The sequence below is a fragment of the Lithobates pipiens genome, unplaced genomic scaffold (assembly GCF_037356315.1).
Source record: "Lithobates pipiens isolate NorthernLeopardFrog02 unplaced genomic scaffold, aLitPip1_a1.2 Scaffold_19, whole genome shotgun sequence".
In the NCBI taxonomy this organism is placed as follows: Eukaryota; Metazoa; Chordata; class Amphibia; order Anura; family Ranidae; genus Lithobates; species Lithobates pipiens.
The window spans coordinates 296,291,873-296,318,556 of record NW_027507764.1 but is presented as its reverse complement, the minus strand read 5'-3'; the positions used below and the strand labels follow the sequence as shown (position 1 = coordinate 296,318,556).

General features: G+C 44.2%; 1 protein-coding gene across 1 annotated transcript in view; it reads right to left on the bottom strand.

Moving 5' to 3' along the window:
• The window catches only part of SRD5A1 (steroid 5 alpha-reductase 1), a 57,643-nt gene that overhangs the window by 5,131 nt on the left and 25,828 nt on the right, over positions 1-26,684 (bottom strand). The window contains exons 2-4 of the mRNA XM_077492012.1: positions 24,627-24,793; positions 22,719-22,820; positions 18,935-19,085 (exon numbers count right to left, since the gene is read on the bottom strand). Of these exons, the coding sequence (XP_077348138.1) occupies positions 18,935-19,085; positions 22,719-22,820; positions 24,627-24,793 (420 nt within the window). The remainder of the gene's footprint in view (positions 1-18,934; positions 19,086-22,718; positions 22,821-24,626; positions 24,794-26,684) is intronic.

The window sequence follows — 26,684 nt, the reverse complement described above, 5'->3', positions numbered from 1 at the left end:
AGTTTGGTTTCGGAATTAATTTAGTTTCATTTAGAATTCGTTAGAAAATTCTTAAAAGGAAACTAATTTTAATGAATTCCAACTTTTCAGAATGATTAGAATTCGGATTGGTCTAAAAACGAGCGACCGATTTGAATTCTGTGTGAAAAAAATAGCTGGTTGTTAAGCAGCGCACCGAGAAGCCAGCCGCCCATTTCGTTAACTACCATGACGCTGGCTTCCCCACTGACAGATTGTTTATCCTGTTTTTATTTTAGTTTCATAGTTTCGTAGTTAGTAAGGTTGAATAAAGACACCAGTCCATCCAGTTGAACCCAAGTGAGTGAGTGTCTACCCCTATCCCTGTACATTGCACACTCACATTAGTCCCTACCCTCAAGGAGCCCACAATCTAAGGTCCCCAGTCATATACTAGGGCCAATTTTGGACAGAAGCCAATTAACCTACCTGCATGTCTTTGGATTGTGGGAGGAAACCGGAGTACCCGGAGAAAACCCACGCAGGCACAGGGAGAACTCCAGGCAGGTAGTGTCATGGTGGGGATTCAAACCAGCAACCCTTTTTACTGCTAGTTGAGAGTGCTAACCACTATACCACTGTGCCACCCTGAATGTAAAGAAAACAATGCTGGCAAAAAAAAAAAAAAAAAAAAAAAAAAAAAAAACAAACAAACACATTGTGCACCCCCCCAGTCCATACCAGGTCCTTCAGGTCTGGTATGGATTATCAAACGCCAAAATTAAACATGGGGGGGGGGGGGGGGGGGGTGGAACACAAAGGAATATGCTTGATTTTCACTTACGTTTTTGAAACTATAACAAAAAGAAATAACTCAGAAATTAAAAAATTAAGATAAAATGCTCCACCTCCTGCTCTGCTCTGCACTTTGATATTTCTTACATAGACAAGGGCGGTGGCCCCACCCATTCTGACGTCACAACCCAGCATGCATTAGTCCGCGACGTCATAAGGGTAAGTGCCACTGGGTGATGTAGCCAAGTGGCCCTGCCCCTTACCTATATAAAGAAATGTCAAAGGGTAGAGCAGGCATTCGGCAGGAGGCCTCCCAGGAGGTGGAGCATTTATCTTTTTATTTTATTTAAATTTTTTTTGGATGGGTGAGCAGCGTGCTTGACTCTTGTGTTTTATTGCTTTTTGCGGCTTTTTTGGTGAATGGGTATGGGTACTACATAACCCATACTCAGTCACACAGGAGGTGGAGCGTTGTGTTTATTTTTTTGGGTCAGTGGGCGGCGTGATTAACAATGAATTTACATCGAGGGACACCAATTTTTATCCTTTAATAAAGGAATTGTCAAAAACTTGTCTCTTGTGTTTATTACTTTGACATTTCTAATATAGGTATCAATTCACCAAAAATTGTCAAAGTGCAGAGTAGGCATTCGGCAGGAGGCGGAGCATTTTGGATTTTTTGGATGGGTGAGTGGCGTGATTGACTCGTGTTTTTTACTTTGACAATTTTTTGGTGAATGGGTATGGGTACCATGCACCCCATACTCATTCATATAGGGATGGGCTGGATTCACTTGGGGGGCTGGGATCTGGGGGGCCCCCACTTGTTAAAAGGGGCTTCCAGATTCCAATAAACCCCCTGCCCAAATACCCCCACAACCACAATTGCACACAGATTTTTTTTATTTTTTTAACTTCATGCAGGCATAAAAGGTAATAAACCTTCAGCCTTTAGGACCAATTTAAGAACAGTACAAGCCTGGCAATTTTTTTTTAACTAATATACATAACATTCTCATAGAATATAAAGACCTACCCATTGCAGATAGCGTGAACCAAAAGCATTGAAGGCCCGAGGCATTCTCTAAGTTGCAGCAGTAATTGGGAGACATTTAAAAGGGCCTGGTGTTGGCTGTAGGTAGGTTCTACCTAGACATTTCTGAAGTCAAGGGCTGATTTGGCCATAGCTAGTTCAGGCAGGTATGGTGTTGCTGTAACATGAAGACATTGGCCTGTTTCAAAAGGGTCTGTTGTGGATATAGGTTACGGTAGAAGTGGGAGTAATGTAAGAGGCTTGGTTTGGCCATAGGTTTCCCAGTAAGTCACTGAAGTGAATGCAAATTTTAAAGAACATTTTTTTTTATCCCAGTTTAACGTTTGACAGAGTTGTTAGTAACACAAAACAGTTCAGGGAAAGTGTTGTAGGTTATACTGTCTATAGTTCAACTTTTGAAGTGGAAGGGACACGACCTGCCAAAGAAAAAAAAAATACAATTTAAGCATTGTTCCTTTTCAAGCCTCATGCACACTGGACATTTCTACAGATGCTGTTTTTGGCTTCAAATGTTTTTTTTTGTTTTTTTTTGCAGCCAGTAAACTCCCTAGCACGTTAACTTAAGTGTCCATGCACACATCGGCTGTTAACAGTTTTTGTCAAGGGTGTTTTCTGTCTGGGAAAAAAACCCCAGAACTAATGGGCTGTAAGAGGAGTTTTTCAGCTGTAAAAACACTCAAACGCTGACTAATTGTGGCTATTCTGCATTTATCAGTGTTTTTTGAGCCATACAGTATCCTTTTCTGGGAGTATAGTTTTGCCAATTGTGGTGCAACAAAAAAAAAAAAAAAAAAATGTTCAGCATAGCATATGGTGGAGGTTGTGATGTCCGTAGTCATGCTGCAAGTTTCAAGCACAAGTCTACTGCTGCAGCTAGGCATGCAAACTCTGCAATTAACCACTTAACAACCGCCCATTCCCGATTAACGGCTTCAGGGCGGTTGTTTAACTCTAGGAGGCCATTAATTAACGGCCTCCTAGAATTCTGCTCTCGCACGCCCCCTGGGGCGCGCACACGAGAGCATCCATGACCGCGAGAGCATCGCGGCCGTTTACCACGTGATCGCTCCGTCAAATGACGGAGTGATCACTTGTAAACAAGCCGGCGTCATGTTATGACGCCGGTTCCTCCCTCCCCCTCTCTGTACCGATAGGTACAGCGGAGGGGGAAGAGATCGGTGTCAGCAGCGATGTGGGCTGCATCTGCAGTGCCCACATCGCTGCTCACCGAAAATTAACCCCTCAATTCCCTGCAAATACTCTGCAATTCCCTGCAAATACTCTGCATTACTCTGCAATTCCCTGCAAATACTCTGCATTGCTCTGCAATTCCCTGCAAATACTCTGCAATTCCCTGCAAATACTCTGCAATTCCCTGCAAATACTCTGCATTACTCTGCAATTCCCTGCAAATACTCTGCATTACTCTGCATTACTCTGCATTGCCCTGCAAATACTCTGCATTACTCTGCAACACTCCGCAATGCCCTGCAACACTCCGCAATGCCCTGCAACACTCCGCAATGCCCTGCAACACTCCGCAATGCCCTGCAACACTCCGCAATGCCCTGCAACACTCCGCAATGCCCTGCAACACTCCGCAATGCCCTGCAACACTCCGCAATGCCCTGCAACACTCCGCAATGCCCTGCAATAACCTGCAACACCCGCCAATACCCTGCAACACCCGCCAATACCCTGCAACACTCTGCAACCCCCGCCGATACCCTGCAACACTCTGCAATGCTCTGCAACCCCCGCCGATACCCTGCAACACTCTGCAATGCTCTGCAACACCCGCCAATACCCTGCAACACCCTGCAATGCTCTGCAACGCAGTACTCTGCAACACCATGCTCTGAGATACCCAGCCATAGTCGGTGATACCCTGCAATACCCAGCCATAGACATCTCCCGCCGCCCTCCGGTGCTTCTACCGAATCGCTAATACGATCAAAGCCAGAATCTTTTTTTTTTTTTTCCAGGCTTCCCAGCTTAGAGGTGAGATGTGGGTCTTATTGACCCCATATCTCACTGTAAAGAGGACCTGTCCTGCCATATTCCTATTACAAGGGATGTTTACATTCCTTGTAATAGGAATAAAAGTGATCAAAAAAATTATTTTTGGGGAAAAAAAAAATGTCAAACTAAAATAAATAAAGTAAAATGAACAATAAAAAAAAATGTTTTTTTAAAAGCGCCCCTGTCCCCATGTGCTCGCATGCAGAAGCGAACGCATGCGTAAGTCCCACCCACATATGAAAACGGTGTTCAAACCACACATGTGAGGTATCGCTGCGAACGTTAGAGCGAGAGAAATAATTCTAGCCCTAGACCTCCTCTGCAACTCAAAACATATAACCAGTAAAAAAAATGTAAATCGTCGCCTATGGGGATTTTTAAGTAGCGACGTTTGCCGCCATTCCACGAGCGTGTGCAATTTTGAAGAGTGACATATTAGGTATCTATTTACTCAGCGTAACTTCATCTTTCACATTATGCAAAAATTGGGCTAACTTTACTGTGTTTTTTTTTTTTTTTTTTAAGCACAAAACAGTTTTTTTTCCAAAAAAAAGCATTCGAAAAATTACTGCGCAAATACCGTACGAGATAAAAAGTTGCAAAGACCACCATTGTATTCTCCAGGGTGTTTGCTAAAAAAAAAAACATACATAATGTTTTGGAGTTCTATGTAATTTTCTAGCAAATAAATGATGATTTTTACATGTAGGAGAGAAATGTCAGAATTGTCCTGGGTGCTCCAGAACACCTGATGGCGCTCCATGCATGTTGGGCCTCTGTATGTGGCCACGCTGTGTAAAAGTCTCACACATGTGGTATCACCATACTCGGGAGTAATAGCAGAATGTGTTTTGGGGTGTAATTTGTGGTATGCATATGCTGTGTGTGAGAAATAACCTGATAATATGACAATTTTGTGAAAAAAAAAAAAAAAAAAAAAAAAAAAGTAAAAAGAATCTTGATTTTGCAAAGAATTGTGGGAAAAAATGACAACTTCAAAAAACTCATCATGCCTCTTACTAAATACCTTGGAATGTCTTCTTTCCAAAAAGGGGTCATTTGGGGGGTATTTGTACTTTTCTGGCATGTTGGGGTCTCAAGAATTGAAATAGGCCGTCAGTACTTCAGGTGTGATCAATTTTCAGATATTGGCACCATAGCTTGTGGACTCTATAACTTTCACAAAGACCAAATAATATCCACCAATTTGTACTTATTTTTACCAAAGATATGTAGTAGTATAAATTTTGGCCAAAATTTATGAAGAAAAAATTACTAATCTGCTAAATTTTCTAACAGAAACAAAGAAAAATTCGTTTTTTTTACAGAATTTTCGGTATTTTTTCTTTTATAGCACAAAAAATAAAAAACCCAGCGGTGATTAAATACCACCAAAAGAAAGCTCTATTTGTGTGAAAAAAAGGACAAAAATTTCATATAGGTCCAGTGTTGCATGACTGAGTAATTGTCATTCAAAATGCGAGAGCACCGAAAGCTGAAAATTGGTCTGGTTATTAAGGGTGTTTAAGTGCCCAGTGGTCAAGTGGTTAAGTTTGCTAAAAAAAAAAAAAAAAAAAAAAAAAAATATGGCCACTATTTTTGCTAGATGATCTTATGCTGCGTACACAGGATAGGAATTCCGGCCAGAAAAAGACCGATGAGAGCTTTTCATCGGAAAATGCGACCGTGTGTATGCTCCATCGGAATTTAGCTGTCTGAATTCCCGTCAGCCAAAAATTGATAGCATGTTCTCAATTTTTGCGACAGAAAAACTTTGGTAATTCCGATCGATCATGTGTATGCAATTCCGACACACCAAAAATCATGCATGCTCAGATTCAACTACGAGACAGAAGCTATTGGCTACTGGCTAATGAACTTCCTTTTTCTAGTTGCGTCGTACGTCACCGCACTATAAACAATCAGAATTTGGTGTGACCGTGTGTAGGCAAGACAGCTTGAGCCGAATTCCGTCGGGAAAACCCATCAGAGCTTTTTCCGACGAGAATTCCGAACGTGTGTACGCTGCATTACTGATAGAATGGCTCCCTGGTTTCAACCAGCTGGAATCCAAAATTGCTAAATCCCTCAGTTGTAAGTGTACCAAAAGATCCATGCTAATTAAAAAATGTATTGCCAATTGCAATAAAGAAGCGTTGTGTCAAAAACCTGCATGTTGTCACTTTTCACTACTGATCGATGAAACTACAGACATAACAACTCAAATTAGCCATGGTTGTCATTTACTTTGATGATTCTAGACAACCCAGTATCATTTCTTCTACCTTGTTGACCTCACTGGAGGTTTAAGCTGATGCTAAATTTGAGCAGATTAGACCATGTTTTCTGGTAGAGGGTATTCTTTCAAAAAGGTTCTGGCACTTGGTACAGATGGTGCAAGTGTAATGTGTATGACTATGACCACACTAATAGTGCAAACTTCAAAGCAAACAACATTTTCATTGGCTACCAAACAAGGGAACCTCTCTCTATATTAGATGATTTGTCAACTGTTCAACAATTCATGGTCCAAGCAACAACATTTTACAGATGCTTGTTGCAAACAGAATTATTAAGCTGCTGCATCTGGGGACATTATTGAACTTGCAAAGCATTTTCCACAAATTGTTCCCCCCATCTGACTTTGATGCACTACATTCAGAATTTATTGAACACCAAGTGACGGATTTCACCGATACCACAGAGACCAACACATGTGATTCTTATTGGCACATGGTAGAACAAAGCTGTATTATCCATCAGGACAATCTGAAAGTAAGTAAATTCCAACATTGGTAACATTTGCAAAAACCATGCTTTCCCTTCCCCATAGGATAGCAGAGGTAGAACAAGTGTTCTCTAATGTTAAGTTAATGAGAACGGAGCTTAGGAAAAAAAAAATCCACTCCAATGTTGTAAGGACTGCTGTCAGTTAAGCATGACCCAGAAAGAATTATATGCCAAACAATTAAAAATATTGATATCACAATGTAGGACCACAAGGTTGAAACTTCCTCTAAACCACTCAGTGTTTCTGATCCTGCTGGTGGTCACGGAGGGTATAAGGAGAAAGCTGAGGTGGTGGTGTAGAAAGATCACCGACTGCAGAAGTATGTGTACACAGTTGTGCTCATAAGTTTACATACCCTGGCAGAATTTATGACTTCTTGCCCATTTTTCAGAGAATATGAATGCTAACAAAAAACATTTTTCACTCCTGGTTAGTGTTTGGCTGGATCAAATTTTTTATCAACTGGTTTTATGCTTTTTAAATCATAATGGCAACAGAAATTACCCAAGTGACTCTGATCAAAAGTTTACATACCAGTGATTTTGGCCTGATAACATGCACACAAGTTGACACAAAGGGGTTTGAATGGCTATTAAAAGGTAACCATCCTCACCTGTGATGTGTGTGAGTGTGTGAGTGTGTGAGTAAAAGGCCAATGTGTTTCTGCACTCTTGACAGATCCTTGCATCTTTCATCCAGTGCTGCACTGAAGTTTCTGGATTCTGAATCATGGGGAAAGCAAAAGAATTCTCAAAGGATCTGCGGTAAAAGGTAGTTGAACTGTATAAAAACAGGAAAGGGATTTAAAAATCTGTCACTCAGCTGTTGGCTAATTACCAGCTCCCATCTCTCCACAGTTATTCAGCTGTTGATAACCCGCTTGTCAGTCCTGCATACTCAAGCCGTCCAGTCCAAAGGAGCTCTAGCTTCGCCTTAGTCAACATCACAGAAACTATCGCCTGCGATCTTGTTTAAGAGTTGCTGTCAGGAAATGTTCCATCCGCTGATAATATCTGTCTCTTGGCGTGCAGTACTGAGGTCCACCAGCAGGTGTCTCCTGTCAGTTTTGAGCTGTCAGGAGAGCTTTTCCCTGCTGATGCTAGATCATCTTTGGGCCGCAGTACTGGTGTCCACCAGCGGATGGATCCTGGCAGTATGGAGCAGGCAGCACCTCCTGCAATCAGGTGTCACTTGAGGCCAATCACAGGCCTATAAATAGCTGGCAAGCAGTCATATGTTTGCCTCGGTATTGTTCCTTGTGCCCTGACCTGCTGCTTGCGACCCTGTACCCTGTACCCTGTACCCGTGGCTCTGATCCTGTTTCCCTGTCCTGGTCCCAACCCTGTCCCACCTGTTACCATTATTCCTGTCCTGAAGTCTGATCCATCCATCCTCTCCCTGTCCTGTGTTCCTTACCCCATTTGCTGATCTCCCCGTGTATGACCTTGGCCTGGCTTGTGACTCTGATTCTGGACTGCCCTTGTTTATTTGCTGATCCTCTGTGTATGACCCTGGCCTGCCTATCGTTTACGGTACTTGCATTTCCCATTTATTGTACATATCTGTCTGTTGTTGTTTGGGGGTCTTTGTTGGTTGGTTTATTGCACTGTGTGGTTGTATTCATATTATTCACTTTCTTTAATAAATCATATTTCACTTATACACGTTTGGGTTTCCTCTGTTGCAGTCCACACAGTTCTGGTCTTATCTGATACGTGACAGAATACCGAGGCACATCCCTGACCAGAAGTGGCTACACAGAGGAACCATCTTGGTTCAGGTTGCTTACTAAAATGAATTTAGAGGTAATCCGTTATTATGCTTTGTTGGCGTCTGAGAGTGGTGACTATCTCCGCCAGACACTGAAAGAGTGGACCAGTGATCAGCTGTTGGAAACCATTCGTTTAGCTCACTCCTGGGTTGATCAGGGCTGTATGTTGTTTGGGGATGTTCAGCCGTTAATTAAAATCTGCACAGAGCTGGCCCTGCCCTGCATCCCAGAGGGCCAGGATGATTTTTCTCCCCCCTTCAGTATTAATCAAGTCGCATCACTGGTATGGCTTCTGGAAGATGATTCCCCTTACTTTTTTGAGCATTACACAGCCTGTTCCCAACAGATGATAATAGAATGTGTTGATTCCGTACAATCCCTTGTTAGACAGGCAGTCTGTAACCCGCAGTTTGTACAACCACTACTTTTAGCATGGTCTGGTATTTTGCAATCGGCCACAGCCAGCCCACAACTTACCCTCTCTGCTACCAAACACCCGCCTGCCCAAGAGTCTCTTCCTCCATCACCTATGGCAACCTCAGTTTCAGCCCAATATACTCTACTTCCCACCAAATATCAATACCCTGTTTCTTCCTGCTGCACATATCCTGCCTTTAATCCAACGGCCTCTTTACTACGGCCCACTATCCCTCAAGAACTTCCCCCAGCCACTGTTACCTCTTCCCTGCCATATTCCAACCCTTCTCTCCAGTCTTCTTCATCCCCTACCTATAGATCTGCAGCTACCTACAGGCCTTCAGTAGCTAAATCTAAAAAGAAACAGAAGTTCTTTCCTACCCATTTGATCCTGCCAGTAACGCAACCTGCCTCCGCACCAACCAACCTGCTCCAGTCTGCCTGCATGCCAGCCGAACCTGATCACCCTCCTGATTCTGCCAATCATCTGCCTGCTATCCAGCCTGACGACTTCCAGCCTGATGTCCCGGCCTTCCAGCCTGACGACTTCCAGCCTGATGTCCCGGCCTTCCAGCCTGATGTCCCGGCCTTCCAGCCTGACGACTTCCAGCCTGATGTCCCGGCCTTCCAGCCTGACGCCTTCCAGCCTGATGTCCCGGCCTTCCAGCCTGATGTCCCGGCCTTCCAGCCTGACGCCTTCCAGCCTGACGCCTTGCAGTCTGATGTCCCGGCCTTCCAGCCTGACGCCTTGCAGTCTGATGTCCCGGCCTTCCAGCCTGACGCCTTGCAGTCTGATGTCCCGGCCTTCCAGCCTGACGCCTTGCAGTCTGATGTCCCGGCCTTCCAGCCTGACGCCTTGCAGTCTGATGTCCCGGCCTTCCAGCCTGACGCCTTGCAGTCTGATGTCCCGGCCTTCCAGCCTGACGCCTTGCAGTCTGATGTCCCGGCCTTCCAGCCTGACGCCTTGCAGTCTGATGTCCCGGCCTTCCAGCCTGACGCCTTGCAGTCTGATGTCCCGGCCTTCCAGCCTGACGCCTTGCAGTCTGATGTCCCGGCCTTCCAGCCTGACGCCTTGCAGTCTGATGTCCCGGCCTTCCAGCCTGACGCCTTGCAGTCTGATGTCCCGGCCTTCCAGCCTGACGCCTTGCAGTCTGATGTCCCGGCCTTCCAGCCTGACGCCTTGCAGTCTGATGTCCCGGCCTTCCAGCCTGACGCCTTGCAGTCTGATGTCCCGGCCTTCCAGCCTGACGCCTTGCAGTCTGATGTCCCGGCCTTCCAGCCTGACGACTTCCAGCCTGATGTCCCGGCCTTCCAGCCTGACGACTTCCAGCCTGATGTCCCGGCCTTCCAGCCTGACGACTTCCAGCCTGATGTCCCGGCCTTCCAGCCTGACGACTTCCAGCCTGATGTCCCGGCCTTCCAGCCTGACGACTTCCAGCCTGATGTCCCGGCCTTCCAGCCTGACGACTTCCAGCTTGATGTCCCGGCCTTCCAGCTTGATGTCCCGGCCTTCCAGCCTGACGACTTCCAGCCTGACGCCTTCCAGCCTGAAGCCTTGCAGTCTGATGTCCCGGCCTTCCAGCCTGACGCCTTGCAGTCTGATGTCCCGGCCTTCCAGCCTGACGCCTTGCAGTCTGATGTCCCGGCCTTCCAGCCTGACGCCTTGCAGTCTGATGTCCCGGCCTTCCAGCCTGACGCCTTGCAGTCTGATGTCCCGGCCTTCCAGCCTGACGCCTTGCAGTCTGATGTTCCGGCCTTCCAGCCTGACGCCTTGCAGTCTGATGTTCCGGCCTTCCAGCCTGACGCCTTGCAGTCTGATGTTCCGGCCTTCCAGCCTGACGCCTTGCAGTCTGATGTCCCAGCCTTCCAGTCTGATGCCTTGCAGTCTGATGTCCAGGCCTTCCAGTCTGATGCCTTGCAGTCTGATGTCCCGGCCTTCCAGTCTGATGTCTTGCAGTCTGATGTCCCGGCCTTCCAGTCTGATGTCTTGCAGTCTGATGTCCCGGCCTTCCAGTCTGATGCCTTCCAGTCTGATGTCCCGGCCTGCCAGTCTGATGCCTTCCAGTCTGATGTCCCGGCCTGCCAGTCTGATGCCTGCCAGTCTGATGCCTGCCAGTCTGATGCCTGCCAGTCTGATGTCCCGGCCTGCCAGTCTGATGCCTTCCAGTCTGATGTCCCGGCCTGCCAGTCTGATGCCTTCCAGTCTGATGTCCCGGCCTGCCAGTCTGATGCCTTCCAGTCTGATGTCCCGGCCTGCCAGTCTGATGCCTTCCAGTCTGATGTCCCGGCCTGCCAGTCCGATGCCTTCCAGTCTGATGTCCCGGCCTGCCAGTCTGATGCCTTCCAGTCTGATGTCCCGGCCTGCCAGTCTGATGCCCTCCAGTCTGATGTCCCGGCCTGCCAGTCTGATGCCTTCCAGTCTGATGTCCCGGCCTGCCAGTCCGATGCCTTCCAGTCTGATGTCCCGGCCTGCCAGTCCGATGCCTTCCAGTCTGATGTCCCGGCCTGCCAGTCCGATGCCTTCCAGTCTGATGTCCCGGCCTGCCAGTCCGATGCCTTCCAGTCTGATGTCCCGGCCTGCCAGTCCGATGCCTTCCAGTCTGATGTCCCGGCCTGCCAGTCCGATGCCTTCCAGTCTGATGTCCCGGCCTGCCAGTCTGATGCCTTTAAGCCTGCCGTCCCGGTGCCTGCCCTGCAGCCTCCCGGTCTGATGTGCCTGCCTCCCGGCCTGAGGTGTTCCTGCCCGCTGTCCAGCCTGAAGTGCCGGTGCCCGCTGTCCAGCCTGCGGTGCCCATTTCACCAGCTTGAAGTGCCTGTGCCCTCTGCCCAGCTTGATGTACCCGCTGCCTCGCTTGATGTGCCTGCTGCTAAACCTGTTATGACTCTGCCTGTTGCCCAGCTTGATGCCATGGACTTGTCCCAGCAGCAGCTAGTTGGAGCGTCCGGAGGCCGCTCCTTTGAGGGGGGGTACTGTCAGGAAATGTTCCATCCGCTGATAATATCTGTCTCTTGGCGTGCAGTACTGAGGTCCACCAGCAGGTGTCTCCTGTCAGTTTTGAGCTGTCAGGAGAGCTTTTCCCTGCTGATGCTAGATCATCTTTGGGCCGCAGTACTGGTGTCCACCAGCGGATGGATCCTGGCAGTATGGAGCAGGCAGCACCTCCTGCAATCAGGTGTCACTTGAGGCCAATCACAGGCCTATAAATAGCTGGCAAGCAGTCATATGTTTGCCTCGGTATTGTTCCTTGTGCCCTGACCTGCTGCTTGCGACCCTGTACCCTGTACCCGTGGCTCTGATCCTGTTTCCCTGTCCTGGTCCCAACCCTGTCCCACCTGTTACCATTATTCCTGTCCTGAAGTCTGATCCATCCATCCTCTCCCTGTCCTGTGTTCCTTACCCCATTTGCTGATCTCCCCGTGTATGACCTTGGCCTGGCTTGTGACTCTGATTCTGGACTGCCCTTGTTTATTTGCTGATCCTCTGTGTATGACCCTGGCCTGCCTATCGTTTACGGTACTTGCATTTCCCATTTATTGTACATATCTGTCTGTTGTTGTTTGGGGGTCTTTGTTGGTTGGTTTATTGCACTGTGTGGTTGTATTCATATTATTCACTTTCTTTAATAAATCATATTTCACTTATACACGTTTGGGTTTCCTCTGTTGCAGTCCACACAGTTCTGGTCTTATCTGATACGTGACAGTTGCTGTGCTGACAGCCCTAGCTCCAGATCCTGCTTGCTGTTCCACTACATTGATCCCTGACTTCTGGCTTAGCCGACTTTCAGTTCTGGTTGCTGAACTTTGGCTGTGTTTTGACTATATTTGTTCTTTTGACTTTTTTTTATTAAACAAGTGCGATTTAACTGTACTTCTGTCTCGGCCTGATTTCATGGTTTCTGACAGCCCCGTAATTCCCACGCTGGAGACTCGCTCTTCCTCTCTGGCCATTGTCTCGGCTTGATTGGATAGATTGATAGCAGCACAGCCATTGGCTCCCGCTGATGTCAATCAAATCCAATTATGCGGGGTCGGGGTCAAATCCGGCATACTGCGTTTATGGACACAAATGCTGGGCTCGGAGCATGCCCGCAAGATAGCCCCCCCCGGGACAAATCGCTTCTCCTCGGGGGTTATGGGATACGGGGAGGAGCTACCAGCGCCGCTGGGGGACTTTTACATAAAAAAACAAAACAAAGCTTTACAATCACTTTAAGAACGGAGGTATGTAAATTTTTGATCAGGGTAGTTTCTGCTGCCATTATGATTTAAAAAGCGTTAACACAGTTGATTGAAAATAAATGGCTTCAGCCAAACACTAACCATGAATGAAAGAAGTTTGTGTTATTCATATTCTCTGAAAAATGGCCAAGAAATCAAATTTGGCAGGGTATGTAAACTTATGAGCACAACTGTACATATAGTTATATAGATACATACCAAATTCCTTCCTCGTGGGACTGAAAAAAGGAATAATTTGTTTCCGTCATAGCATTTACAATGGGGCAATTTAAGACACTAAATTAGGGCAGTTAGTGGTAGGCCTGGGTAGCTTTAGGGTACCCAATAAAGGTTTAACCTCCTCGATCACTCCCCGTCAACAGTGATCACCGTATTAGTGTTACGGATGATGCTGGTTAGTTATTTTTTTATAGTATCGTGGTACCCGTCATATTAAATAAAAGGTATAAACCCCTGATCACCCGGCGGTCAGTTTCAGGTTTTAGCGTCAGTTAGGGTCTGCGTCGCCCCAGGCAGCAAAAGGTTAGTGCCAGTAGCGCTAACACCCACAGATGCCATTTATTACCCCAGGATGGTTGACTGACAGGCTGCATTTTCTGGTAGACCAGGGGGTACCCAGGCCACCACTCTCCAGTCTTCCTTCACCCCCAGCTGAGGCTTCCAACGTCCAACCTGGGCCTTCCAGGCAGCAACATGTGGTGGGGCCCAGCTTGAGACAGGTATTGCATTGTTGAACATATTTCTTGTGTTACATTTAATGATCAGTAAGTTGTGATTTATCAAAGTGGTTTACATCTCAAGAGGCAGTAGAGACCAAAAATGATTGGGACGGGAAAGAAAAATGCTGGGCTCAGATTGATAGTCTGTTCTATTTGGTAACATTCAATTAACAAAAGCCAGGAGCACAAAATGGTGTGATTGATGATCAAAAAACTAAAACTATGTCCCCTTTTCATACACAGGAAGGCCTCAGTCGGGGGGAGACTGTGGCAAGTGGCTGTGTGTGTGCGCGCGTTTTCCTTCCAAAAGGCCAGTTTATTTGTGAGCAGGCAGGTACATTTCCCAAAAAATAAGTGAAATTAATAACAAGGGGTACCAACACTAAACAACCTCCTGTAGATTAAAAAAGAAAATCTCAAAAATACAATAATGTTGTGGTAAGTTTACACACACAAAACACCCCCCACCCCCCCCCCCCCCCCCCAAAAAAAAAAAAAAAAAAAAAAAAAGGGAGAAATGAGCAAACTGTCTTTAAAGGAGTTTTTTTTTTTTTTTTTTGGATTCCCTAAAAAAGCATCCAAAAAAGAATAAACAAAATCTAAAATTGTGACGCAAACTAAAATTGTATTGCTGAATTGGTTAAAAATGAGTAATGAAAAACGTTCGGGAGAAGTGTGTGCGACTATGAGCATCAAAAGAAGTTAGTTCTTGCAGCATTGTAAAGAACAAGAGAATGCACTTGATGAAAGAATTTTTTAACATTGCAGCGTGACGAATGTGCTATATCGCTTATGAGCAGTAGTTTTACCTGAATGAGCGCTACACATGATCGGAGTATGTCCGATCGGACCAGTTTGTCAGAAATTATTTCCAGCAAGTTGTAAAACTTGGTCCGACTGATATTCCGACGGAATCAGTCCGATGCATACCACACACAGTCGGATTATCCGACAACACGGTCCGATAGGACACATTCCGACTGGTTCTCCGACCGTGTGTACAAGGGCTTAGAAAGCCTGAATCCTGTACGTGGCTAGACTGCCAAAAAGTCCCAACATGGTATCCCTGTACTCAGGAGAAGCAGCAGAATGTATTTTGGGGTGTCATTTCACATATGCCCATGGCATGTTTGAGCAATATATAATTTCAATGAAAACTTTTGGTACATTTTTCAATCACTTATGACAAAAATAAAATGTGCTTTAAGAAATGCGATGGCAGTCAAACTAAAACCTGCGTAAATTCCAGAAAATATACCCTAGTAGACGCTACAACTTTTGCACAAACCCATAAATATACGCTTACTGAATTTTTTTTTTTTTTTTAACTGAGACATGTGGCTAAATACATTTTGGCCTAAATTTATGAATAAAATTGAGTTTTTTTTTTTTAATAACAGAAAGAAGAAAAAAAAAAAAAAAAAGAAAAAAAAAAGTACAGTATTTCAGGATCACGCAATTGCCAGTTAAATCAGCGCAGTGCCCAATTGTAAAAAGTGCTCTGGTCAGGAAGGGAGTAAAACCTTCCAGGGCTGAAGTGGTTAAACAGAAACTTAATGTTTGAGTTGTGAAAACATTGGGACTTATGCCCCGTACACACGATCCGAAAATCGTACGGAAAATACCGCTTTCGAAGCGATCGTACGATAATCGAATCGTTAGTACAGAGCTTTCGAGAGCCGATTAGGACAGTTCATCCGATATTATTCTATCGGACATGCACGGAAATGTTTTTCGTACGATGCCAGATCGTACAATTTTTGTTTAATCAGTACAGCTATCGTTCGAAAATGCAATACAAATGCATTACAACACATGACATCACTTCCGAATTTTTTTTCTGTCGTGCGGGAATTTGTGACTTTAGTAAACTCATCAGATTCGATCTGAGATTAGCATGCAATAAAAAACGGACGATCATTCGTCCGATAATCTCATCATGTGTATGGGGCATAAGGCTAGGTTTACATGCCTGCAATCTGATTTTGAAAACACTTTTAGTGTGACTATGTATGTAGTGCTACTTGGATGCAACTTAAAGGAAACTTTGATAAGCTTGATTATTCAATGCAGCCAAGACTGCACAGGAGTTGCACCCAAGTAGTACAGGAAGAACTTTTCCCAAAATTAATCTTTGCTGCTGAGTCACTGTGATGTGAATGGACACCATTGAAAACAATGATTTAATTTCCCTTGTCATGCAATTCCACGTGACTAAAGTTGCACCTCAATTCACCGCAATAGTGTGAACTAGGCCTTATTTTTGGTTGTTTCTCTGGCCTAAAAAGGGCAATTTAATTTATTTTGCTTCATTTTTTGGAAGCAGAGCTATTGCCGTGTGTTAGAAGGGTCAACCTTTTTTTCTTGGCCAATATTTGGAATCCACCAACATCCCTTTGATTACAGGACAAATAAAAAAACAAAAACACACACACACACACACACACACACACACACACAAAAATGCAGCGTTCAACGCCCTCGGGACCAGGGTTTGCAATTCAAAAATACATTTTGATTCTGGCCAAGTACCCCAATTTTATTACATCCCCCAAAAAGTAAGGCCCTTTTGATCCTGGTTATGGGCTATAGTACATTTCTTGTAGCAGATATGCAACAGATATATTGTACACATGTTCTTGAATACGTTTCTCATTTTCCTTTTGTATGCCCACTATACTGAAGCCCACATGGACATTGTATACAGTACAATGCCTTCTGTATGACATGTAATACAAATCTCTAATAGAATATTCCCTCCCAGTCACTCAGGACTGAAAGGACTTTCTTCCTTTTTATATTATTCCTCACTTTGGGACAGCCATAGCACCTACTCCAGGCATAAAAATACATGACTATCCTTTCACATGGTGGGTCCATAATGTTCTTTGCCATACAGTTGTGTATTATAGGTGCTCTTCTATATACGAATTTGGGTTACACCCAAGGTGTCACAGATCAGCTGCGGAGCTGATCTGTGTCTCACCTTTACTGCTGTAGGCTGGCTGGCACCTGTTCCACTAGCTTGTGTTAAGCTCTGCTGCACTCTGCAGCTATGGGTGTCGTCGGCTCCAGCTGTTGCTTAACCACTTCAATACCAGGCACTTAGACACCTTCCTGCCAAAGCCAATTTTCAGCTTTCAGCTCTGTAGCAATTTGAATGACAATTGCGTGGTCATACAACACTATACCCAAACAAATTTTTTATCATTTTGTTCCCACAAAATAGAGCTCTCTTTTGGTGGCATTTGCTCACATCTGCGATTTTTATTTTTTATGCAACAAATAAAAAAGACCGAAAATTTTGAAAGAAAAAAAAAAAAAAAAACACACACACACACACACACACACACACACACACACACACACAAGTTTCTTTGATTCTGTAATTTTTTTTGTAAATAAGTATGTTTTCTTCTTCAATGACGGGCACTGATATGGCTGCACTGATGAGGTGCCACTGATAGGTACTTTTGGGTGGCATGGATGGGCACTGATAGGTGGCACTTCTGGATAGCATCGCTGGGTGATGGGTGGCACTGATAACACTAATTGGTACATGATGGTGCCAGTCAGTGCCCATTTGTGGGCACTGACTGGCACAGATTGGGAATAATTTGCATATGTGGATGGCCAGGGGGTGCATACCGGGCCATCCACATATTGCCCACTTGCCTGGTGGTCCTAGTGGATTCCCTGGTGGTCCAGTGGGCATCTGAGGGGGGCTGCGCTGATAAACAATCAGCGCAGACCCCCTCTCAGGAGAGCCGCCGATTGCCTCTCCTCTACTCACGTCTATCAGACATGAGTGAGGAATAGCCAATCACCGGAATTTCCTGTTGACATCGTGATCAGCTAGAGGCTCTTAACCAAAATCAGTATAGTGGTGTGTCAGATTGACACACCGCTCCACCGATCGCCGCGTGGCGGCATGTTATCCTGAAGGACGTCATATGATGCCCAGTCAGGATAACTAAACCTCTGCCCGGCTGTCATTCTGCTATAGGCCAGGCGGTAAGTGGTTAATATAGGATTACTTCCTGACACTTCCTGTCCAGCCCCTCATGTGCTTCTCTATTTAAGTCCCTCTCAGACTAACTGATTGCTTGAGCAACATTTGTTTCTGAGCTCCCTTCATGTAACCTGCCTTAACCTGACCTCTCGTGAACTGATCTCTTGTGTACCGACTCAGCTTGTTCCGATTACGTTGTCTGCAGCCCGCCCTGACCTTGTCTCGCTATCCGGCTCTCCTTTGCTTCATCCATCCACCCATGTCTGACAGGGTCTTCTGGTACTTCCCTAGCGAACGGGGTGAACCCGGGGGTCGTGACCTGGGGTCAGAATGCAGTTAAGCCCAAACCCTCATGAGGGGATCCCTCGCAGAATACCAGCTGGCCCTTATACTGCACGCCCTGGGGGATCCCGTGTCACCTGCTTGCCTGTGGACTCACTGAAAGTAGTACCGTGACACAAGGTGTTTGTCTGCCCTCAATATGGGACTTAATTATGTTTTCCACTTTCTTATATTTTTTTTATTGTAGTCAAAGACTTCCACCAATGTGTAATTTTTATTCCCACGTCTCTTCTGTTGGGGACAGGGAAGAAAGAGGGGATATGTTCCCAAAGCACATGGCTCTGCGAGATGTGGGAGCTGCCTATGATTTAGTCTGTCAGAGGGATGTCTGTATATATATATATATATATATATATATATATATATATATATATATATATATATATATATATATATATATATATATATCTTTCCTCCGAGCTCTGAAAGGGATTATCAGATGCAGGGAGCTGGAGTACTCTTTCTTGCAATCTTGCCTGTTAACAATGCAGAGGAAGCATTCAGATGTTGTCTCTGGCCAGGACTACAGCCATACATCAGTGGCAGGCTGTGAAAGATGCAAACCTTTGTCGGGGGTGTTGCCTAAAAGTTTTTATTTCTAGATTAAAATATTTGCATACTTAAACATACTTGCTTCAAGTATGTAGATTCTCACTTACCTGGCTGCATATTGGTTTAAGGCTAATGGCAGAGTTAGAGACTGAAGCAAAGGATGAGAACCACATACAAGATGTTGTACCTTTTATAAGCATTTATTCCCTATATAAGCAGTATTTCCTTAAAGGGCCGATCTTAGTAATGCAATACTTACTGATGATGCTGCTGTGCACGGGATAAGAGAACCAGCAATGTGAATATGGCAAAAGCAGATCCAGGTGCTGACCAGCCAGCTACTGCAAATCCTGTCCATTCAGCAATTTCACCAAAGAAATTTGCCCCAGAGACATATTCAAACAATCCACCTATGAAATAAAGGGCAAATACATTTTAACTATAAAAGCAAAAAGTACTTATACCACCCCCCCCCCCCCCCCCCCAACACATATTACAGTAATCCAGTGGTACTGATTAGCTTTCATTATTTTTCAACTGATCTTACATGTTAATAGGTAAATATTGAATGGCTATGGATTAAAGTACAGATAAGCAGGAAATAAAAGTCATGCATATCAGAAAGTCTGACTTCAAATGACACATGCTGGTTCTGGGTTCAGCAATCCGAAGGTCAACAATAACAGCCAACATTTTTATCCAGAGAAATATTTATTTAAAGGACATCTCTACTCTGAAGGATGACCAGGATATAAAAAAAAATAATAAAAAAAATTCAGAACACAGCATCACGTTCCCATAACCCCAATTCAATCATTCATTTTTTTTCCTTAGAAGAAGTTGCTTGAAAACAGAACAGTAGGCTCATATAGCCAATCACGGAGGAAGCATTCCTCATTACCGTATATTACTTCTCTATTGAAACGGTATTCCATTGTTTGGAAAACATTGCAAATGCCTGTTAATAAATCTGATATTGATATAGGCTGCTTTGTGTGCAAAACTCAGCTGCTCGAATGAGCTGAAAAGGTTAAGAGATCTAAATATGATGCAGACAGACTAGGTGCAGTTTCTTTGCAAGTCTATAATTAAAGACAAGGCCATAAGCCAGACATGACACATACTACGCTTCATCTTAAAATTTTAAAAGATTTCTTGAATTGGATGATATATAAAAAAAAAAAAAAAAAAAAAAAAGAGAAGGAGAAGGAGAAGGAGAAGGAGAAGGAGAAGGAGAAGGAGAAGGAGAAGGAGAAGGAGAAGGAGAAGGAGAAGGAGAAGGAGAAGGAGAAGGAGAAGGAGAAGGAGAAGGAGAAGGAGAAGGAGAAGGAGAAGGAGAAGAAGGAGAAGGAGAAGGAGAAGGAGGAGAAGGAGAAGGAGAATTTACAGTGGGTTTATTTCCCACAAAAAAAGGCTCAAAATTGTACCAATAGACTGCAGCACATTAGGAAGCGATCACTTCCTTTGAAAGATTAAGGGTTTTAAAAACACACACACACACACACACACACACACACACACACACACACACACACACACACACACACACACACACACACACACACACACCCCCAACTGTAAGGCCCCTTTCACACGGGACGGATCAGTAATGATCCGCCCTGTGATGATCCGTTTGCTCAGTGGGGATCGCTCCGTTGTCCCCGCGGATAACAGGGCGGTCCCTGAACACTGTTCAGGGACCGCCCTGTCAGCTCTGCCGCTCTCCTCTATGGGGATCGGATGAGCACGGACCGTCTGTCCATGTTCATCCGATCCACTCTGCAGACGGATAGAAAAATAGGATTTTCCTCCGTCTGTAGAATCGGACAATTGCGGAGGCGGACGATATCGGGTGTCTGCGGATATTCATCCGCAGACACCCGCTATCGCATAGGAATACATGTCCATATTTCATCCGCAGACGGATGGATGAAATACGGACATAATGTCTGCATGTGCCTAAGTGAACAACCATTTATTTATTTTTAATTACAGAACAGTAATCTTAATATGATAGTGTTAAAGAGGTTGTAAACCTCCATGGGGAAGTTTTACCCATTACCTTTTTCTAGGCTTACCTATAGGTACTGTACATATCTCCCAAACGTGTGCTGTTAAGGAGATATTTACTGTTCATTGCACCAATGACGCTCTGAAGGAACGGCCACCCGTGCCATTTCTTCAGACGTGTGTATCGCGACCAGCGGCTCTTGTGCGAGAGTGACGTCACACTGTTCCTGCCAGTCACAGAGCAGGGGTCTGCTGCCCCGGGAAGGAAGACGGGTGAAGATGGATGCAGCCTGCAGCGAGGACGATGCAAGCTTTGTTTGCAGGTGTCACATAATGTGCTAGTATGCAATGTATACTACCACATGCCTTTACTTTGCAGGGAAGAAGGAAGAAAAACCCACCCTGGTTCTTCTTAGAAACTTAGGATTAAAGCGGAGGTCCACCCTAAAATGGACCTCCGCTCATCGGAATCCCCCCCCCTCCGGCGCCACAATCGGCACCTTTCAGGGGGGAGGGGGGTGCAGTTACCTGGATAATCCAGGTAACTGCACCCACTTCCGGGCTAGCTCTCTGCGGAACGGGCGTAGGTTACGCCCCCGTTCCGCAAGCGCCCGCCCCCTTCAGCAAGTGCCCCGCTGCCTGCTGGGAAACACACAGCTCCCAGAGGCAGCGGGGACCGTCCGGATTGCGCCGCGCGGCTCGCGCATGCGCAGTAGGGAACCGGGAAATGAAGCCGAAAGGCTCCATTTCCCGATTCCCATACCCAAGATGGCGGCGGGACCCGGCAGCCGAGCGAGCGATCGGCTTCGGGTGCCGACATCGCGGGCGCGCTGGACAGGTAAGTGTCACTATTTAAAAGTCAGCAGCTGCAGTATTTGTAGCTGCTGGCTTTTAAAAAAAAAAAAAAAAAAAAAAAACGCGGAGTCCCGGTGGACTCCCGCTTTAAGTCTTCAAGACTAGGCTTCCTGACTCAAACATTACTGCAGGTCAAGTCAGGGCTGTCAGGTCCTTAGGAAGGTATTTGTCTTTAGTGCCAACATTTTTCTAGAATCATCATTAGGCTGACATTTCCCTGGATTGTGAGATAGGAGTTTTAGCCCTGATGATTTATTGGCCAATAAATCTGCTCAAGATTGTGAGTCTCATGGAAAGGACTAGTAATTTTTGTCAAGAGGGCAGAGACTGCTCTGCATGGCAGTCATATTTGTGGATCACTGGACTTAAAACAACCTCTAAATTATTAAAATCGGGAAGGATATTGTTGACTTTTTGGATCCTAGTGGGGTTATGTCGGACCTTAACTAATATCTTTGTAGGAGTAAGGAAACTATTTACCATTAATGCTGGTTTCTACATATTAATTGGGTGGCATTTAGGATCATTTATTGGGACTTACAGGCTAGTTCAGTACAGGGTATGGATTTAGATTACCCTGTTATTTAGGGATAAGGGGGAAATCTATATTTGGCAATGAATTGAGAGTGACATACAAGTCTTTTGCCTTCATCAATTCTCGGTTAGTAAATAATGAGGCAGTCTGTAGGATAGCAGGAAATGGGGGGGGGGGGGGAAGAAGCACAGCTCACAAAACCATTTTTCTTGACCAGATCCATTCCGTTCCCCCCCCCTCCCAACCTCCATTTCAGACAAGAGAGGTAACTATCCCATGTAAAAACCCAGCAGCACAAAAGAGCTTATCTAAATCGAAGTATCTATTTCTTTATATTTGTATTCACCATAAAGAAAACTTTTCTATAAGGCAGGTTTTTTTTGTTTGTTTTTTTTATTTATTTTTTTTATTTCAAATATACTGTGCCTTTAGGCACTCAATTGTATTTTGTCCAGATAAATAACAGCAATGAAAAGCAGCATAAAAACGCCCATGAATTTGTATTTTCACAACGTTTCTATATTTGTCAGGTGAAAATACAAATTCATAGGCGTTTTTTCCAACTTTCCTGGTCTCTCCTGTATCACATAACTAAATCCTATTAACTACAAACAAAACATACCAACCTTGGGTGGCTACTTACCATGGGGTATTTTGTAGCCCGACTCCCCAGGTTTTCTCAAATTTCGTAGTATGTGGTCAGAATAAATATTGATAGACATTCCACAAAAAAACAGTGCCAAACCTAATAAAAAAAAAGTTATTATTATTAGGAAGATGTTTTTTCAGTAAAAAACAAACACACAAATACATTCAGAATTAGCTGGTAAAATACTGCACAATTGAGGATAACCACTTTCAGTAAGTTAAATCTCCCTAATGGGGTCCTCGGCTTCTTACCCTGGTGACCATTTTTATGCAAATTGGATAATCTACATGGAGAAAATAAATGAACATGCTATGTGCATATGAGGCCTGGAAAAATAAGTGGACTTTTATTTCATATCTTACTAAAAACAAACCCAAAATTATGTAAAACATGCACTGAGAATGTTTCTGAAGAAATCTGTAGTCTTAATGGGTATTCTTATCCAGTCAAATTTTTGGAAATCCAATTCATTCTTGATTTTGTTTAATTTCTTCACCCAAATGAATGAAAATTCACTACTTTTCATGTACCAGTGGGCAATCAAGGTTGAGGCAGTTGCAACTAATTACTAATCAATTGCAATTGATCTTTTAATGTATTAAATCTATTTATATCCATAGAATTGATTGAGCTTTGGCGGTCAGTCAAATTTGTCATTAGTAAAGTGTCGGGGGGGGGGGGGGGGGGGGGTTTCAATCATTTTTGAATGTATTAACAATCTAAAGCTATGAAGGTGGCAGAAATGACTACATGCATGGTGAGTAGTGACCTTAGCTGTGTACGCTTTTATTTTATGATCTTTCCGTGCCACATCAGTTAGGTCAGCTTAGTGTCTGTCTGGCTGTAAAGGCCTTTATTGGTTTCTCGATTGATAACTGACACTCTGGGCTGCTGGCAAAAAAAAAAAAAAAAAAAAAAAAAAAAAAAAAAAAAAAAAAAAAGAACAACTGTCAATTAACAAAGCCTTTAAATGTTCTTAATCTAATCACGATAGGTCCTTGGTTTATGACAGTTTATTCATTTGTTGTTATCAGCACTAAGCCCAAGGCCAGCCATAGATGGAGTGTGGTTGGAGAAAAAAAATAAAATAAAAAGATAATTGCGCGTTGATGGTGGAACCCCCTCCTGCGGAGCCATTGTGTTCTCCCGATGAAGGGGTAGCTGTCCCCGCTGGGAGAACCCAGCGATTATTGCTAGTGGCATTAACAGCCGCTAGCAATAATTGCATGTAAAATCCGGCAGACTGGTTGTACCCAAGTTGATTGCTCCAGCGATCAACTTGGGTGCATTCAGTCTGCCCTTACATGGTTCTAATCTCAACTGGTTCCTGCTGAACCGGCTGAAATTCAAACTTTCTCTCTGACTTAAAGAGAATAAAAGTAATAGGCTGCACATTAAAAAAAACAATACAATAGTGGTTATCTAAATTACTACAATATGCCCACAGATGACTGGTTCTCTTTAAAGTACAACTCAAGCCAAAACTCTCCTAGTTTTGTATAGACTTTGGAAGAGTAAATACTTCTGTCAAGTTTTTAAATTATGTCCATGGCCCTGTTGGAGAGATTTCACCTAATTTCCTGTCTCGTTGACAGTAGGACAAGAAATTTGGTGAACAGTCTTCATTGGCACAGGCAATAATGACCTGACAGAAGGTTGAAACTCTGTTCCATTTTACAATAAAATAAACCAAAAGAAAACATGTATTATGTTGCTGCTTACTAATTCTTAAGTGTGATGGCTACATTCATTTCCTTTTTAAGGCTTTCCTTCCAATTTCATCTGATGATCCAGCCAGTAAGTCTGTTTAACATAACAAACTCTTTTGCACTTAGAGATGAGACAAACTATTTACTGGTTCGTCTCATTTGTTGGTTTTTAGTCAAACAGGAAAAGCTTTACCTGCAATAAAGCGTGGGTCATGCGTCCAACCAGGGGGGAATGTAGAATGCTTGCACAAGTAACTGCTTTGTAAGTAACCATTATAACAACAGAAAATGAATGCAAGAGCAAAGGGAATGAGCGGTGTAGGCTTTCCTCCACGAATCAAAACTGGAAAAATTAGTGTCCTGTGGAAACAATCAGATATGTATATTCAACATCTGCTGTACTGTAAAGATCCCAATTCTTCAGCTTAAATGTTTATTTTTCTAAATAGCAGGGTGGATTTGATTTAAAATTATGATTTGAATCACTAGTAAAAAGGCTTAAATTTAAACCCATCATTTTTAAAGAGCAACTGTCATCTGTCCTGCAGCGGCTCCTCCTCTGACCCGCTGTTGACTCGCCAACAGTCTCATTCACTTTAATGGGACAGTTGGTGATGCGGCAGTGACACGAAGTGAGGGACGAGGTGGCAGCAGGTGAGTGGATGCCCACTAACAGACGTTACCATCATGGATCTGAAATGACAGGTGCTCTTTAAACGCAAGGACTCATTCTTGCTGGTAGTTAGAATTTTTAATATTTGCAAACAAAATGAAGGTTTCCTATTTAAAATAATAAGCGGTCAGGTTAGTAAAACAGCGATATCAGAGGCATATATTATGAGGCACTCGCTCTCACTATGCAATGTTAATACAGCAATCTCCCTGCTGAGCCATTGTATTCTAACAGGGAGGTGCCAGCACTAATCGAATGCTGGTTTTCCAGCATGCCTGTTCTACAGAAGCTGGCCGTTTGGCGAGTTCTGTTAGACAGGCTGATGTACATATGGGCTGAATGCCTGCAGGTTTCTGTTGAACCGGCTGATACTTGGTCCATGAGTACCATGCTTAAACAGTCCCAGTCACTGTCCATTAGGGCACTTTCACACTGGGGCATTGATGTTTTAGCCATTTGCTGCTTTCCGCTAGCAGCTGAAAAAGGGTTAAAGGCTTTGCAAGGGCTTCGGCGGTGCTACCCATTGATTTAAATGGGCAGGGGCGCTTTAGGAGCTACATTGCTCTTAAAGCGCTGCAAAGATGCTGCTTGCACACTGGAGTGACAGGAGAGGCACTTTACATGCATAATTTTTAGCACTATAGCCCCTGTAAAGCGCCTCAGTGTGAAAGTGGCCTTAGAGGGGTTAGAAACCCTCATGTTTTTTTTCACTTTAATGCATCCTATGGGAGAGCGCTTCTCCTAGGGGGTTATCTGATGGCGGGGGAGCTGCCGAGGGACCCCAGAAGAGGATGTTTGAGGGCCACTCTGTGCAAAACGAGCTGCACAGTGGAGGCAAGTATATGTTTTTTTTTTTTGTCAAAATAACAAGTTTAAAAATAAAAAAACAGTCCAGCATGATCAAGTAACCTTTATTTTGTAATTCCAAGCTTGTAACCTTTCCATTGAAACATGTATATGTAAATAGATGGAGGTTCTGGTTGCCTAGTTGTTCCAAGTGGCATCTTCTGCCAATAAATAGGATTATAAATAAAAGTAGTGTTGGATATTCTAGAATGAATACATGCTATGTGGAGTGTTAAATAACATGTAAACCCTATATTGCATATTCCTGGTATGCGTCTGTGCTGTACGATGTACTTGTATTAAAATGTATCCTGTTATCTTCGTAGTTCTTTCATGTGAAATACTGTACCTGGTATTCCTGCTAGTCCCTCTAATCTCTTAACAAAAACTGGCCACGCTAGGCATGAGAGCACAGCGTGGTAAGTTTTCTAGTTATGCTCAGTCTGCTCTGCTTCGATGATCAAACTTGTGCTGATATGGCCCCCTGCACAGCCAGTCACTGGAATGATCAGTGTGCTGCAGTTTCTCCACCCTCACTTCTATGCAGCTGAGAACATAGGTTATTTGAGCACCTTTAAAAAAAAAAAAAAAAAGAAGGGGGGGGGAATTATTTATATATCTATATCTATATCTATAATTCCCCCCCTTTTTTTTATATATCTATACACAAATATTTTACCTTTCATTTCTATTTTAAACTGTATGGGTTGCTTTATAAGAAAGGGGATTACA